Source organism: Astatotilapia calliptera, chromosome 12, assembly GCF_900246225.1.
Source record: "Astatotilapia calliptera chromosome 12, fAstCal1.2, whole genome shotgun sequence".
In the NCBI taxonomy this organism is placed as follows: domain Eukaryota; kingdom Metazoa; phylum Chordata; class Actinopteri; order Cichliformes; family Cichlidae; genus Astatotilapia; species Astatotilapia calliptera.
In genome coordinates this window covers 16,798,396-16,814,172 of record NC_039313.1, presented here as the reverse complement: position 1 = coordinate 16,814,172, position 15,777 = coordinate 16,798,396, and the positions used below count along the sequence as shown (strand labels likewise).

Sequence of the window (15,777 nt, the reverse complement as noted above, 5' to 3'; positions counted from 1 at the left end):
GCCTTATCAGCAGAAAGATTCGCACCTTCCGTCTGATCTAACCCTCCACACTTTTCTCCTGTCATGTCCGCAGAGGCAAGTGGCGTACAGTGAATGGTGTAGATCTGGCTCAGAGGATAAGGGAGATGAGTGAAAACAGCTAGCAGTGACAGAAGTGAAAGCTGTAGAGTTGGTGTTTTGTGTGTAGTCTGTGCTGGAGGGTTGTCTCAAAGTTTGGAGATCATGTTTGGTTAGATTAAAGTGAACCAAAGTAGGGACTTTCATTACTGGTGTCACTGGTTTAGAAGATTTTATTATTTTTTATATTTTGTTGTTAACTGTGTTTTTTTTTAAATTTTTCATCACCCTTTTTTTGTTTGTTTTGTTTTTTTCCCTGCTCCACAACAACAAACTAAAAATGATTTCAGCCACCATTTTTCAGCCAAGTCCAACTTGGCTGTAAACCTCGTATCACATGACCATTAACCATTCATGATTAAGGTTGATGCATTTGTTTCCTGCTGGAGAAGGTTTGTGTGAAGGTCACACATGCTGACTCGTATGATCTAATCAGAAAACTAAAGTCTGAAAGTCTGTGTCCTCTTGTCCAAACTAAAACACAGTCCTAGCAGTTGTAAAGGTCTTTCAATTAAATATCCTGAAATGTCATCTGAGAGCTGCATGTTAACAGTGCAATGTTTATGCTTTTTTTTTTTAAAAGCCATTGTTGTGGACCAGGCATTTTCTTATTAGTTTACTTATTAGTGTTCATCTTTAAGTCATCATAATCACACTTTTTTCCTTCATTGTTATGTTTTTTTTGTCATTACTTGGAACCTTTCACTGATATTTTGTTCTTAATAAAGTCTTTGCATTTCAAACTTCCACCTGCCATCGTCTTTGTTTCATCCTGTCCTGCATCTGAATCCCACAACATGTTCCAATCTCGTTACAGGGAAACTATTGTGCAGATACTGATTCACTGTTTTTGCTGTGGTAGCTCATGCTTTCTTTACTTTTATATACAGTTTTTGACAGACAGTGATGTATTTTTCAATGTTGTTGTTTGGACAGATATTTTTCTAGTCTTTCTTTTTTTTTTTTTAGAAAATTGAGAATGGACGTTTTGCCAGCTACAGGTACTTTGCTCATGCTAAAGTCAATGAATCTGACTTTCTCATGATCACCAAGAGGTGAGTGGTTTTTTTGGGGGGTTTTCTTTACCCTTTTTTGTTTGTTTTCTTCTGTTCAAGAAAGTGTTTTACTTGAGATAATGACCAAGAGCTGAGATATGGTTCAAATGATGCATAATTTTTTCTTTTCTAATCAGTTTGGATGCTAAAATTTTTGTAAAAGTTTATATAGTATTTGCGTATTTCTACCAAGACTTTCAGATCAACTGTGAAGAAAATTCTTTCCTTTGTTTTCATTCATTTGTTTTAATGTTCTGCTGTACTTCTTGTACTTGACTCTCTATTAACAGCGTTACATTCAAATTCAATTCTAACTAGTGTAAAGATTTGAGTTCATACTTCTGACATACAGTACCTTCATTGCCCACCAGGGGGCTGCAGCCCACACTGTAACACAGACTGTATAAAACTTGGATGTAGCTGGCATGGTGTCAGCTGTTGCTTTGTGGAGCTCCGTTTTGAATCCTGGAGATCAGCATTTCCACTGCTGCTGTCTTGGTTTAAAAAAACAAAACAATACAATACCCCCCCCCCCCCCACAAAAAAAAAAAAAATAATCCCGCCCAAAATACGGATGTAACGAGATAGTAAGCTGTATATTGAAGTTTTATTCAAAAATCCATTTTTTTTTTTTAATTCAGTTAAACCAAAATGAATGATTGACCCACAAACTGAGCTGGAAAATGTTTACAGTCGAGACAGGAAGCTGTTTTCACAAAGATAGGACCAAAAGTCTTTTTACAACCACACAGGTATCGCCATCTGGTGGCATTCAGATTAAGGTTTAAGGCACTCGCATGTTGGCTTCATCTTATGTCTTTTTACTTTTTTAATGCCTATGACTGGAAATCATTGTTTTGGGGATAAAGAAACTGAAATATAAAGTTTAAATTTTTCTTTATTCATTCCTTTTAAACACATCTTTTTTTTCCCAGGGGAATATTTTTTGTGACCAAAGGCACTTTTGGTCAGCTGACCTGTGAGTGGCAGTATCTGTTTGAAGAGTTCACCAAGGATCCAACCATTATAGAGGACCGCCGACTTCGCATTGAGGCCAAGGTAAAAACAAACAAACAACAAAGATGTTACCATTATTTACTACCCAAATTTTTCATTATTATTATTATTATTATTATTACTTCTGCACTGAACCTCGCCTTCCACTGCAGGAGAGAGTGAAGTCAGTCTTTCATGCCAAAGAGTTTGGGAAGATAATAAACTTCAAAACTCCAGAGATAGCCAAAGTAAGTTTGCAATTTGGACTCAAGCTGATATTTCCTTTCAGTCGGGATACACGACTAGTGAAAATAATTAATTCTAACTTTGGTCATTATTTATTTTCAGTGGGTTCTCACCAAATTGGAGGATGCAAGAGAGAGTTTACCCAAGTACTGACTCTGAAGATCGAGAAATGCTAAACACACGAGCTCTGTGTGTGCCAGTGCCTTTTTTTCTTTACTGCATGCTACTTTTTTTTCCCTCCGTGTGTGACTAGTGAATAAACGATGTGGACTGTCGGTGTGTGTCGGGGCTGAAAGACACAGTGTGCATGTAGACAGATTGCTGATTTCCATCCACTTTGCTTTGCATTCATTATTTTACACCTGGTCATGTTTTTTGTTTTTATTATAGTTCTCTTTATTAAAACGTTAAGTCTGGAGTTTACGAACAGGTTCTGTTATTGCCTGCTTGAAGGATTGTACGAATGGAGGATTGTGATTCCTTAGATGTACTTGTTCTAATCAAACACACATTAAAGCTGCTGTTGGACGAACTTTGAAAGGGGAAAAGAATGAGCGGGCCTCCACCTGCAGCTCATACCTCTGTTTCAAGTCTCTCCCACCAGATGAGCGCAGGATTTTGCACATTACGCACAGTTAAAAAAGGATTTTTGTTGACCTTGAGCTTCATGTGGATACCCCCGGCTCTAGCGGGTGAAAACTTTCTTAACCCTCCACCTCTTTCTCACTGCCCAAGAGAGCCAAGAAGAGGTAGAAGAGGACTCCCACTCCCCCACAAACGCTATTGTTGACCCCCCCCCCCCCTTTCATAATGAAACCAAAAACATTTTTGCCTACCGTAGCTTTAGAGATTCAGTTTAACTTTCATTTCTGGATGTAAAGGAGGATTTGGGTGTAGAAATGTCAATCTTAACAGTGACTGGTAGGGGGGGAAAAAAATCCCTCGAGTATCACTGAGGCCAAATTAACTGTAATCGTTGTAGCACATTTAATGTTGCACACTGTTTCTTTTACTGGATTATATAAAAGGCATGTTAATATGAATTAGTATGGCTTTATAGTACACATAATTCAAAAAATGTGCATCCTTAAAGTTCTTTTTCCTATTTTTTTTATACATTGCAGAATAAAGACTGTTGAGTGTGTGAGTCAGAGATGCATGCTATTTTTATACTGTACTTACATGCATCAGTTTGCTGTATATGACCTAATATGATGTCTATCTGTATATATCCATCCTCGCATCAGACTTTATGAGGAGCTTGCAGTATGAAATTTTGTGATTTTTATGTTTTTATACCACACATATGCAATGCCAAACATGCTGATGAATTATACAGAGAAAAGGTATATATTGAAAATAAAGGAATGCTAATTATTATTATCAGCTGCTGTTTACTCTGATGTATATTTCAAAGATTTGATTTTGGTCTTGGGCGCATCACGATATAATATCACTCAATTTCATTTACATCGTTTTGTTTTCGGGGAGCAAAATATTCACTGCAGTGGCTTTTTCTTTTTCATGCTGTTTTCAATAAAGTTTTTTGAATTCAAAGCGGTCTTCATTTATTCCTCGCACCAAGAAAACGTCAGGCACCTGACTTGTACTCTTTATTAAATAATTATCTCTTTATTGAAAATAACCATAAATAGAAGAAACAGTTGTATTTTTTTTTCCTAAAGCACATCTCAGACTATTTACATCTGACACTCTATGAACTCCGTGGCTCTGCTGACTGTCCTGAGTAAATAAGGCACTTACATGCGTCTCAGTGTTAGAGCAACCGTTTCTAAACATTATGAAATCACAAAACCGGGCTAAAGAGCATCCTTATCAAACTATTACATGGGGATACATTTACATACATTAAAGCACTCAGATCATATGTCTATTTAAATAAGTAGTTCACACAACAGGTCAGTTACTTGCTACTAATTTTCACTTTCTCATTTCCACTGTAATGTATCATTTACAGCAAATACTAAAAAACTACAAGAGAAACTAAAGCATCTAAACACAATTTCATGTTAGTATGTCTGGTACAGGATGTTTGTATTCTCTCTTTTTTGGATCTCCCTTGTTAGAAATGAAACAATTTCAAATTGCTTCTTTTTTGGTTTAAGCTTGATTGATAATTAGATTCTTTTCTATTTCGGCTTTCCTCAGGTCTTCTCTTGTATGCATTTGCTCCTGTGCTGTATGCAACCTTTCTACACCAGGTTGAAGTCCCCGAGGTTGTGCCTGAGGATGGCTGTTTTCACGTCCTTGAAGATTAAGCGGATGTTTTCTGTGTCCGTGGCGCAGGTGAAGTGAGAATACAACGTCTTGTCCTTGTCTTGTTCTTGGTACATTTTTAGGATGAATTTTTGAGCTGCTACTTGATCCTGCTGAGGTCCTGCAATTCAGGGTTGATATTATTTAAATATGTCAGTAAATTCAACATACGCTCACCAGACACTTGATTGGGTAGACTTGTTCAACTGCTTGTTAATGCAAATATATAATCTGCCAATTACATGACAGGAACTCAATGCATTTTACGACCTGCTGAAGTTCAAACTGAGCATCAGAATGGGGAAGAAAAGTGATTTAAGTGACTTTAAATGTTGGTACCAAACAGGCTGGTCTGAGTATTTCAAATTTACTGAGACACAACCATCTGTAGTGTTTACAGTGAATAGTCTGAAAGTGAAAAGATGATCTGTGAGTAGCAGTCCTCACAGAGGTCAGAGGTCAGAGGAGAATGGCCAGACGTGATGATATAGTAACTAATGGTAATTAACTACTCATTTCAACCAAGGTATGCAGAAGAGCATCTTCTGAAGCAGATGGTCTACAGCAGCAGAAGACCACACATGGTTTCACCTCTTGTCAGCCAAAAACACCGAACCAAAACTGAAATTCTAAGTCTTGATACTTAAAGATTAAAAATGTGTTTAAAAAAAAAAAAACAATCAGTTATTTTATTTTGAACAAATTATGGGTTTTTAATGCAGAACAAATTTGGTGATTTTCTTGTGGGCTTGTATCAAGGAGGGAGGGGCGGAGCTTAGACTAATGATTGCCAATGTGGACCAAAATTCCTGCTGAATGTTTTCAGCTCCTTTTAAATCTCAGCCATGAAGAATTAAACCAATTCTGATGGTAAAGGAGGTTCAACCTGGTACCAGCACAGTGTACCTAATATAGTGTCAGTTGAGTATTTTTAGTCTATTTCAACACTTCCATAAAAATGAGTACCGTGCAGCGATTGTATGATGAAGGACTTAATTAGATCAGCTAAGTAATTACAAATCTTGTGGTGGAATAAGAGCTGAAATCAAGATGAGCATTCACTCAGTCTAACCTGTGAATTCAGGGAAGTAGGTGGATAAGTGAGAGTACAAGATCTTCTCCTTGAGGATGTCGGTCTTGTTGAGGAAAAGTATGACAGATGAGCGCTGGAACCAGGGGTAGGTGATGATGGTCTTGAACAGGGCCTTGCTCTCCTCCATGCGGTTCTGAGATGTTTAAAGGGATCAAACACATGTAAAACTCCAGGAGGATGTAAACTGAAATCATCATTTGCTGTGTCGTTAAATTCTCACCTCATTGTCGCACTCAGCCAGGACCTGATCGTATTCGCTGAGTGCCACCAAGAAAATGATGGAGGTGACGTTCTCAAAGCAGTGGATCCACTTTCTCCGCTCTGATCTTTGACCACCCACATCAACCATCCTGTCATAAAAGCAGCCAAGAAAAGTCACGCCACCTTCGAGGTCGGTGCCATGCCTGTGGCCAGTTCCAGTGCTGCTGCTATTATTTTGGTTCATAGAGTATTTCAAAGTAGAATGGGAGGCAGAGCCTTCAGCTTTCAGGCCCCTCTTCTGTGGAACCAGCTCCCAGTTTGGATTTGGGATACAGACAGCCTCTCTACTTTTAAGATTAGATTTAAAACTCAGAGGTGTGGACTCGAGTCACATGACTTGGACTCGAGTCAGACTCGAGTCATTAATTTTATGACTTTAGACTTGACTTGAAAAAATGTTGTAAGACTTGTGACTTGACTTGGACTTTTACACCAATGACCTGGGACTTGAATTGGACTTGAACCGATTTACTTGAAAAGACTTGATATTTTACCCCAAATATAAAATTTAACATGCATATTATATAGAGATTGAAAATGTGACGTCATTCACGGGTAGAACCGCAAAGGATTCTGGGAACTCGTGGCAAGCGGTACTAGCGCACGCAGGCTTTCAATTGAAATCAGTCACACAGCGATAAAAAGAAACACAAAAATGTCAAGAAGATGTTGTATTATTAACTGCAATAGCCGGTCGCATGACAGCCACGGGAAGCCGACGGGTAAAGAGATCGGTTGTTATCGGATTATGTCGTTGAAGAGAAATTGTTCGAGCCATGTTTCCAAAGTAACAAAGACGCGACGGATGGTCTGGATTGCAGCCATTCAAAGATCAAATATAACGTCCCAGAACACTCCAGCTCACAGGTTAGTCTGCTCCAAGCATTTACACGAAGGTCAGTCTGCTGTTGTAGTTAATGCGTCATTTTCATAACATAATTGGTGATATAGGTTACAAGCAAGTCTGGCGCTGAACAGAAATTGTCGCGCTATGCTCCTTTGTTTATTGTGCATAAATAGTGAATTGTCCTGACACAATATTGTGTTTCGCTTCTGTTATTATGGTACATTGACAAAAACATATACTTTTATTCACAGGATAAAACAGGTTTTTTGTATCACTAATTGCCCAGTACGATTACAGCATACAATATTGTTGTCACTGCTACATTTCTGTGATGCTACCAGAAATTATTTCCACTACTAATTAATTACCGTTGAGCTCAAAGGTCCTATTAATAAACGGTTAACGAATGTGTATTTATGACGACGATTTGTGAGACTGGTAAACTTATGATACGTACGATGGTCTTTCGTTCTACACGGTGCATTTCAAGGTCCTGTACCCATCCGTCGGTAAACTGTACCTGGGCTTGTTGCAGTGACCTGAAGTTACTAAACTTCATGAGTGTATGCACTCACTCCAAGAACCGTATGATTATAAATATGCATATAAATATGCTACGATGAGATAGCTGACTTCATCTAACTAGCAAATGTTGTCCAGGCTACGTTGGTGATTCAGTTTTTTTTAATATGTATGATATTTTTGTCATGGGATTTTAAAGCCGGTCCTACAACCGCATCCAAGAATAACATGCAGCTTATCTCAGAACTGTCGGTGAAAATTATTCTTGGAGCTAGGTTTAATTGAGCTGCATTTTAAAGAGGTGCAATTTCACAATTTGTGTATATTTTCTAAGTTCACTATTTTGTCATGTGTTGAGAAAAACACAGATTTTAAAATTACATGGTCTAATATTTACATTTAGCATAACTGCAACATTATTTTTTCGTTTTTTTTTTTTTAAAGACTCGAAAGGACTTGAAATTCAAAGTTTCAGACTTGTGACTTGACTCGGACTTTTACACCAGTGACTTGAGACTCGACTCTGACTTGCCTGACATTACTTGAGACTTGACTTGAGACTTGAGGATAAAGACTTGAGACTTACTTGAGACTTGCAAAACAATGACTTGGTCCCACCTCTGTTAAAACTTTGCGTTTTGATAAAGCATATAGTTAGGGCTGGATCAGGTGATCTGTTAGTTATGCTACAATAGGTCTAGGCTGCATTGGCTTCCCATGAAGCACTGAGTGTTTCTTCTTCACTCACCTTTTACACATCACTCTTTAATCATTAGCTATTATTAATCTCTGGCTCTCTTACACAGTGTGTTGTTTGTCCTGTCGCCCTCACCTTATCCTCGAACAGTTGCAGCAGATGGCCGCCCCTCCCAGAATCTGATTCTGTTAAGAGTTTTCTTCCTGTTACAAGGGAGGTTTTCCTTGCTACTGTCACCAAGTGCTTTTTCAAAGGGAGTTGTTTAATTGTTGGCACTTTCTCTGCATTACTGTAAGGTCTTTACCTTAAGATATAAAGCACCTTGAGGTGACTGCTGTTTGTCATTTGATGCTATATAAACTCAACTGAACTGAATTGAAATGAAACTCTGTGCAGTGCAGAAGATGTCAATATGCACCTCACCTGAAAATGACATTCTGATCCTTAGACCACATGTCAAAGGGGTATTCAATGATACCAGTGGTTGGGACTCGGACTCTGAGGATGTCGTCAAGATCAGGTATGTATGAGGGCTGTGAAATCCGATCCAGATCTGTGAGATAGCTAAAAAGAAAAATATGCAGGGAGAAAAAAAAAACACTAAGAAAGGAGAAATGTAGAAAACTTAAAATGTAAACCAAATTTGATCTAGAAAAGTACAGAGATCTGCGCACACTGTTAAAGATCATAAATGCCTAATTCTCACTATTTGGTGGAGTCGGACAGCTGGTACTCCCTGCGCCGATCATAGCACTCCTGTATTCCAGGATCATCCCACAGACTCTTGACAGCCATGGCGAGGTTGCTATCTAAGTCCTTCACCTTATCCACCTCCACCTCCAGGACTGCGCTGGCATGGCTCTATGGACACACCAAGAAGACAAAAAGACAGTGAGGTAACAATGAGGTAACCATCCATCAAGTCTTTATTGTAAAGGACTGGAACAGAGTCAGTCTGCCTGTACCTGGTTCTGGGGATCAGTGAAAGATATACCAAGAGCCTCCATAGCTCGGACCATTGTCTGCATGGACGTGTAGATGTTCTGGTACACCAGCTTGGCATAGCTCCTTTTGTCCTCGTCTGTATATCCTCCTCCATGGATAATCCTCATTTGTTTGATAAAGGTGCTCTTTCCACTCTCTCCAGTGCCTGTGAGACACATTGAGGATTAAACTCAATAATAGATTTATTTGGTCAACAATTTTTTGCCTCGTTGCAAATTAACATTCTGCAAATCAAACCAAAGTAAACATCTGCTGGCTGCGTGAGCAGACGGGAATGCAGTTTTATGTCTAAGGTCTGTTTTTAAAAATCTGCATTCACGTGACAGCCTGTTTCTCAGCAGTGCTCATCGGTGCAGGATTTGACCATTTTAATTGTCATGTTTCTGAATTTTAAAGAAATCATGCTGATGAGTCAGTTACGACTGCTTTCATTGTCTTGATTTTGATGCCAGACAACAGGTTCTCATAGTACCTAGAAGTATTTAAGTATCAAAACCACCAGTAATAACATTAGTCTAACTACAGCTATAAAGAGGAAGAAAACAAATGTTAAGTATAAGAAAATTAGAGTACTTATTGTACAAGCAGATTATATCATTATAGTATAAATACTGAAATGTGTAAGCATCACTTATGTGCAGGTTGATATGGAGCTCATATGTGTGCTGCTGAGAGCTACATAGATAATGTTTTATTAAACGTATTGATATGCACACACTTACTAGATAAATTCAATTGCCCTATAGTATAATACTTTGAGTGGTGGAGGGATGTTTTATTTTGTCATGCCTCTATAATTATTTGCCTTTGTTCCCTGCCTGAGCAAATCAACCCCAGAAGCCCTGCAAACGGTCCAGAATGTGGCTGTGAGGCTGCTCAACAGGTCCTTAAAAGGTCCCATGTGACACCGATTCTTTCTTCTTTAGGCTGACTTCCAAAATTTTAGTGATCACTTTGGGTCTGAACCATTTAACAGAGAGGCTGTGCCTCAAGAGCTAGAGCAGGTCATTTACCTGTTGTAAGGCTGGTGGTTTGATCCGCGGCTGCTCCGCTCTGCATGCCAAACTATCCTGGAGAAAGATACTGAACATTGAGTTGTTGTGTGTGGTCAGTGCTAGCTAGATGTTTGACCTTTAATTGTGCTAATTAAATTGGAAATGGACTGGTTTATTTCCAGTTTACTATGGTCAGTTGCCTCCATGTATTAGTAAATTACTACATTCATATGCAAATACGAGATCTTTGAGGTCAGCTGATCAGAGCTTGCTGGTGGTATCTGGTCCAGGTTAAAGATAAAAGACGAGCCTAATTTTCTACTCTTCATTTATCCCAAGAGAAGATATTATGGCCACTGCAAGCAAGCAAATTTAGCTCTCTGCTGCAAAGACACAAACGAAAAAAGTCATGGGAGTCTCTATCCCTCCTTACAGTGACAATTTTAAACTTGAAGTTGTCTACGATACAGTAAAATGTACCCCTGCCCAGTGTCATGCATCCATGCCCCTTCTGCAAGAGCATAAAGTTTATATATACTTTAAAATATTACTGAGCTGCATCCTGGTGAGTTATTACTGCAACTCAATATTTATGATATTTACATTAAAAAAGACCCAAATTTGAATTATTACGTGTGATGTTGCACAGGTGTTGCATACTGTATGCCAGCTGGCAGCTGCCTGGCAGCTACATTAAAGACCCATCTGTCTTTTTATGAACAACTTTTTACTAAGAGATAAGTTGAAAGAAATAAAAACAAGTTCTGTGACAACTCTCAATACCCAGCTTGTCCACGCAGGGACGCAAGCTGAACGATTTGAATGTATATTTGACTGCCAAAGGGACACTCGCCAATATCCGAGAACAGGAAGTTTAAATATCACAAATTGCCCGAAATAAAATTCAACATATCATTCATAGCTTTAGTTTCACCTGGTTGAATAAAATATTTTAGTCAACCTTGCTTAATTTGCTTCTGAAAAATGACCTTCCTTTGGTCAGATGGAAAAATAAATAAAACAAAAGCCCTCCTAACTTCCAATAATTAATTCAACAAGAACGGTGCACTTTTTCACCCTGAAACCTTTCCTGAGTGACAGGATCAGATGCACGCTTAATAACTCAGAGACTCGGTGTGTATTTGGACTCAAGCTCTCCATCTAAAAGGTCTTTCGACTAACTTATATTTCACTAAAACATAATATACTAGATGCATACATACTTGTTCTTATTAAAAGGTATGAAAACCACACACACAGAGTCCCTTTCTGCCATGTTACTCTTCAGCTCTTACAGCAAAAACTCGTAATATTCTCATTGAGATCACATGATGCACAGCCGATTTGGTAAACAAATGTGTTTGTTAACAGACCTGAATATTGGAGGTTGCTGTGTTTGTGTATGTGTGTGGGTTTATGCAGGGATGGGTGGGGAGTTTCATCTTTTGGGCAGTCGGTGTGTGCGTGTGTGTCCAGCTTGCATGTACGACACAGCTTCATACCTGCACACTTCCTCAATTGGGGAACGCTGTAACACGAGGCGGTGGTGCCCGCGTGAATGAATGTGATGTTAGTGTCATGAGATAACGGCTACTGTCAAAGTCTGTCCTCTCCGGGGTTTTTTTGTTGTCACAACTGAAATGTACCTGCTAGGCAACGACTGTGCAGAGGCACAAAACAAAAAACATGAGAAGTCACTAATCTGCAAAATTTGACTTTTAAAAACAAACAAACAAAAAAAATAAACAAGATCCAGCAGATCTACTGCTACATTCAAACATATTCCAGTTAAAAATAACAGAAAAAACAACACTTCTTCCAAAAAGAAGAACCAAACAGTATTTCAGTGTCTATATATGTAAATGTATGTATTGATATTTGAGGGTATATATCGAAGGTATGTGTATATCCATATTTTTAAGTGTGCGCATGTGCATTTATACATTTAAACATGTTTATATGCATATATAGTATAAATATTATAATATAAATAATATTATTTATCACAACTGTGATAACGATCCTGTAGCGTGGGTAGGCGTGGGTAGGTGTGTATACACACCTACCCACGGTGAATGTAAGGATACATGTATGTATAGATGTATAATTGCATATGTTTGTTGTATGCACATCATGTGTCGGTATGAATGCACTTTTATGTGTGTGTGGGTAATTGGCAGGTCATTTGAAAGTAAGATAAATATTGCTATCATTCCATAAATAGGAAGGATCATATAAGTTTATACTTCTTCTTAATCCTTCTCAGGCATAAAAAGTTGAGTTATTAGTTGAGTTATACACAGACAACTAACATACTGAATATTTGACTATACCTATCTACTGAGCTGTGATGATTCGGTATGCAAGTCGGCAGCTGTTCAAGTCAAATTTAAGGCCTCTGACAAAAAAGGGCAGAAAGTGAAGGTGTTGATCTCTTGCACTCTCAGTAGACCTGACTCTGACCATCCTAATGAAATCCACTGAGAGCTGAGTCACTCTGACCAGGTAACAAAAGGTTACTTTCTAGATCATGGCTGTCATACTCCTTTTACACTGTGGCCCACACAGAGCCCTGTTTGATCTTAGTGGGCTGGAGCAGTAGATTTATTACCTGGAAAAGAAAACCCTCCAAATCATTCCTCTTTCTGTCTGTTAGAGAGTTATCTCTGGGATGCTGTGATGATAGCTCCTTCAGGACTTAAACTCCGGTCAGAGAGTGGGGCACAGAGAGTGATGTCCAGATATACTTTAATGGAAGTTAACAGCAGCTCAACAGTACAGCAGTAGGCATACTGAACAAGTGTGGGAGGGGCGGACATGCGTGTGGTTCGTTGCACTTATAGCGATGCGACTGAAATATAAGGAGACTTTCGGTCACCGTCAGTGTAAAGACATTTAAGTATACATTAAATAGCTCAGACGGCATGAGAAAAACAAACGCATTTGCAACAGAAACACTCCAACGTGACTCTTTGTTCTCCCACTTTAAGAAAGGAGAATGATGATGAAATGCTTAAAAATGACAGAAAAAAAGCAGTTTATTTCCCAGACTATCCTGCAGACTGACATAAAATACACTTTGAATAATAACATTTATGTCCTTCTTCTTTGCATTTACCACATTATCCAAAGTTATTGCCTCTGTCAGTGCGCCCCAGAGCAGTTGTGGCTACAATGTAGCTTGCCATCACCAGTGTGTGAATGGGTGGATGACTGAATGTAGTGTAAAGCGCTTTGGTGTCCTTAGGGACTAAGTTAAGTGCTATACAAATACAGGCCATTTACCATTTATTTAGGGGGCTGGATTGGGCTCTTTGATGGCCAGGTTCTGGGCCCTGGGCCTTATGTTTGAAACTCTTTCAGCCTGAACAGAGACCTCAGGGTCATCCTTTTTTCTGGAAAGTCCCTCCATGTTTTGACTTCTCTCAACTACCTTTGTGATGCGTTAAACAAAACTGCTGGAGTCCAGCTGTCTGTAACAGCCTACAGTGAGCTGCGAAAATGTTTTTCTTTTAAAGCAAATGAATGTTGGTTTGGGGGCAAAAACATAACGCTGTGTTTTGAGTGAAATGATCTGCTAAGAGAACAGTTGGTAAAAACCAATAGCTTGTGCTCCGTGATGCATTTGCATGACTTTTGCATGAAACGCTAGTTATGGCTTTCAAACACACCACTGACCAAGGCGTGGATGGCGACTGGTTCCTGAAGTGCTCCCACACTACTGCAGTAAAATGCGCCCCCCCCCCCCCCCAGGAAGAGAGAGTGTGTGTGTGTGTGTGTGTGTGTGTGTGTGTGTGTGTGTGTGTGTGTGTGTGTGTGTGTGTGTGTGTGTGTGTGTTTCTGTGGCCAGGTGGAGACTTACCGACCCCAGCAGGCAAAAAGTACTCAAGGATTCAAATCTCCGACCACGCTTAAATCAATGGCAGCGCCATGGCGCGCGGCTGCGCATACCCTGGATGTTCTCGGAAAGCCAGTGCGCCTCAACTGTGAAACGCTGCTCATGACTTGAATCCTCTCATGTAGCCACACGTGGCAATGACAAAATGTTGCGTGCTGGATATAATATATATAAAATTATATATTTGCCTTCTAAAGTGTGCATTTTACTTTCATATGGCTAAATGAATACTAGTCGACAGGCGTCAGAGCTCTGTCCCACCTGCCACGATACCCGTGGCCAGGAAGCGGTGAAGTAATGGCAAATTTTGAGCTGTCTCCCACAACTGAAAATGAAAACGCCTGGATCCTTCCGCTAGAGGAACAACTTTAAGAGCAAATGTTTTAAAGCTTTTCTTTTGCCCGGAAAAGAACATTTATGGCTACAATCTAGATAAAACTTTTGAATGATTTACAGCAAAGCACGAGGAGAATGAGGAGGACTCCGTGAAGTCAGTTACCCTCCGAGCTGGTGTTCAGGTTAGTGATGCTCACCTAAAAGCAGCAACTTGAGCTCCATGCGAGAGTCCTCCTTGTCCCTCCGCAGCTGCTTCTCAATCTCCTCGTTGATCCTCTGGTTCTCTCTCTCCTCCGCTGAAACACAGCATCCAGCCATCGCTGAAAGTCACCAGGTTGCTCTCCAACGACCACTCGGCTGTAAAAATGTCGCAGGCTTTGATTAAAGACAGAAAAAAAAAAGAAAAAGGAAACTCAGACGTGTTAAAAAAAAAATGCTCCTTTGCCCCCTCTTGCACTTCACAACTTCAGACGCAAAAAGGCACAGAGCATCTTCAAAACTGCGCCTTTGACTTCCACAGAAACAGAAAAGTTTTCTGCTAAAATATAAAGTGCTGGATTTCAGGGGTAAGTCCAAAGCTCTCTCTCTGTTTTACTTAAGCATCGAGGTGTACAACAAGGTGCACCACGAGCTGTTCCTATTGGACAAAGTGCTGCAGTTATACTCTACCTGGACGACACTTCAGCTTTATCCTGACGAATCGGGAGGGCGTGGCACCGGCTACAAATAGAAAAGGATAAAATGGGAAGTTCGCTGCCACAACCTGTGGAAACGGTGAGCGATGAGGAATTCACCTGTAGATGAGTTTTAATCGGACATGGAGTGCCATGGCTCATTCTTAGAAGTGCTCCACGGTGTGCTCGCTTTCCTTGGAAGTTTCTATAATATCACACTCGTAATTCACGAGTCTTGATGACATTAAATCATGGTTCGCGTTAATTTTTTGCATATAAATGATCAAAAAAGATCATACTATTCAGCCCCTGTTCTTCCCTAAACGTTGACCTTGGCCCACCCGAAAAGTTCAGAACCTCGTTTGCCAAAGATTTAGGAATGTTTCTCGCAGGGGAGATTTTAGCCCAAAATGTCTGTCTGTCTGTGCGATTTTAGCACCCCCAAAGATTTCTTACTTTCATGACAATATTTGCTGTTTGTGTGACACACTAATATAAAAAGCATACAGTACTTGGTTGAGACGTAACATTTTAACAACAAAAGTATAGATACCCACCCCCCAAAAAAGAAATGGTTTGTTCCAGCTCGCCCCTCCCCTGCTCTGGCTCTAGCGCCGTTGCTGCCAGAGCGATGATGGCTGAGACACAGCGGAACGGAGGTGTAAGTGCCTGGCTTAAAACAGGACATATTAGCTGCATTTTACCTTCAATTACTCTTTATATAGTTAGGTAGGAGTCAGGTCATGTTTCTTTTTAGC

General features: G+C 39.6%; 2 protein-coding genes across 9 annotated transcripts in view; one reads left to right on the top strand and one right to left on the bottom strand.

Moving 5' to 3' along the window:
* vps13a (vacuolar protein sorting 13 homolog A) overlaps positions 1-3,800 on the top strand; it is a 46,108-nt gene extending 42,308 nt beyond the window's left edge. For 3 of the 4 annotated variants that reach the window (XM_026187375.1, XM_026187373.1, XM_026187376.1), the window contains 4 exons: positions 1,087-1,172; positions 2,108-2,231; positions 2,342-2,416; positions 2,517-3,800. In XM_026187375.1, coding sequence (XP_026043160.1) covers positions 1,087-1,172; positions 2,108-2,231; positions 2,342-2,416; positions 2,517-2,567 — 336 coding nt within the window. In that variant the 3' untranslated portion in view covers positions 2,568-3,800. Of the gene's footprint in view, positions 1-73; positions 254-1,086; positions 1,173-2,107; positions 2,232-2,341; positions 2,417-2,516 lie in introns of those variants that run through there. The other variant, XM_026187377.1, reaches the window with a different exon arrangement.
* A 221-nt stretch (positions 3,801-4,021) lies between these two features.
* Positions 4,022-15,377, bottom strand: LOC113033512 (guanine nucleotide-binding protein subunit alpha-14-like). Of its 5 annotated transcripts, XM_026187379.1 has the most exons (9): positions 15,140-15,377; positions 15,015-15,065; positions 14,543-14,720; positions 9,077-9,261; positions 8,818-8,972; positions 8,535-8,675; positions 6,005-6,134; positions 5,764-5,917; positions 4,022-4,812 (listed from the first exon to the last, which is right to left on the bottom strand). In XM_026187379.1, the coding sequence occupies exons 3-9, from the start codon at positions 14,661-14,663 to the stop codon at positions 4,628-4,630; spliced, it is 1,071 nt and encodes a 356-aa protein (XP_026043164.1). In that variant the 5' UTR covers positions 14,664-14,720; positions 15,015-15,065; positions 15,140-15,377; the 3' UTR covers positions 4,022-4,627. The 5 variants fall into 5 exon arrangements, with proteins under 5 accessions (XP_026043164.1, XP_026043163.1, XP_026043165.1 ...); XM_026187378.1 differs by having other exon boundaries at positions 15,015-15,377; XM_026187380.1 differs by having other exon boundaries at positions 14,543-14,702; positions 15,015-15,377.
* Between the last annotated feature and the right edge of the window lie 400 nt (positions 15,378-15,777).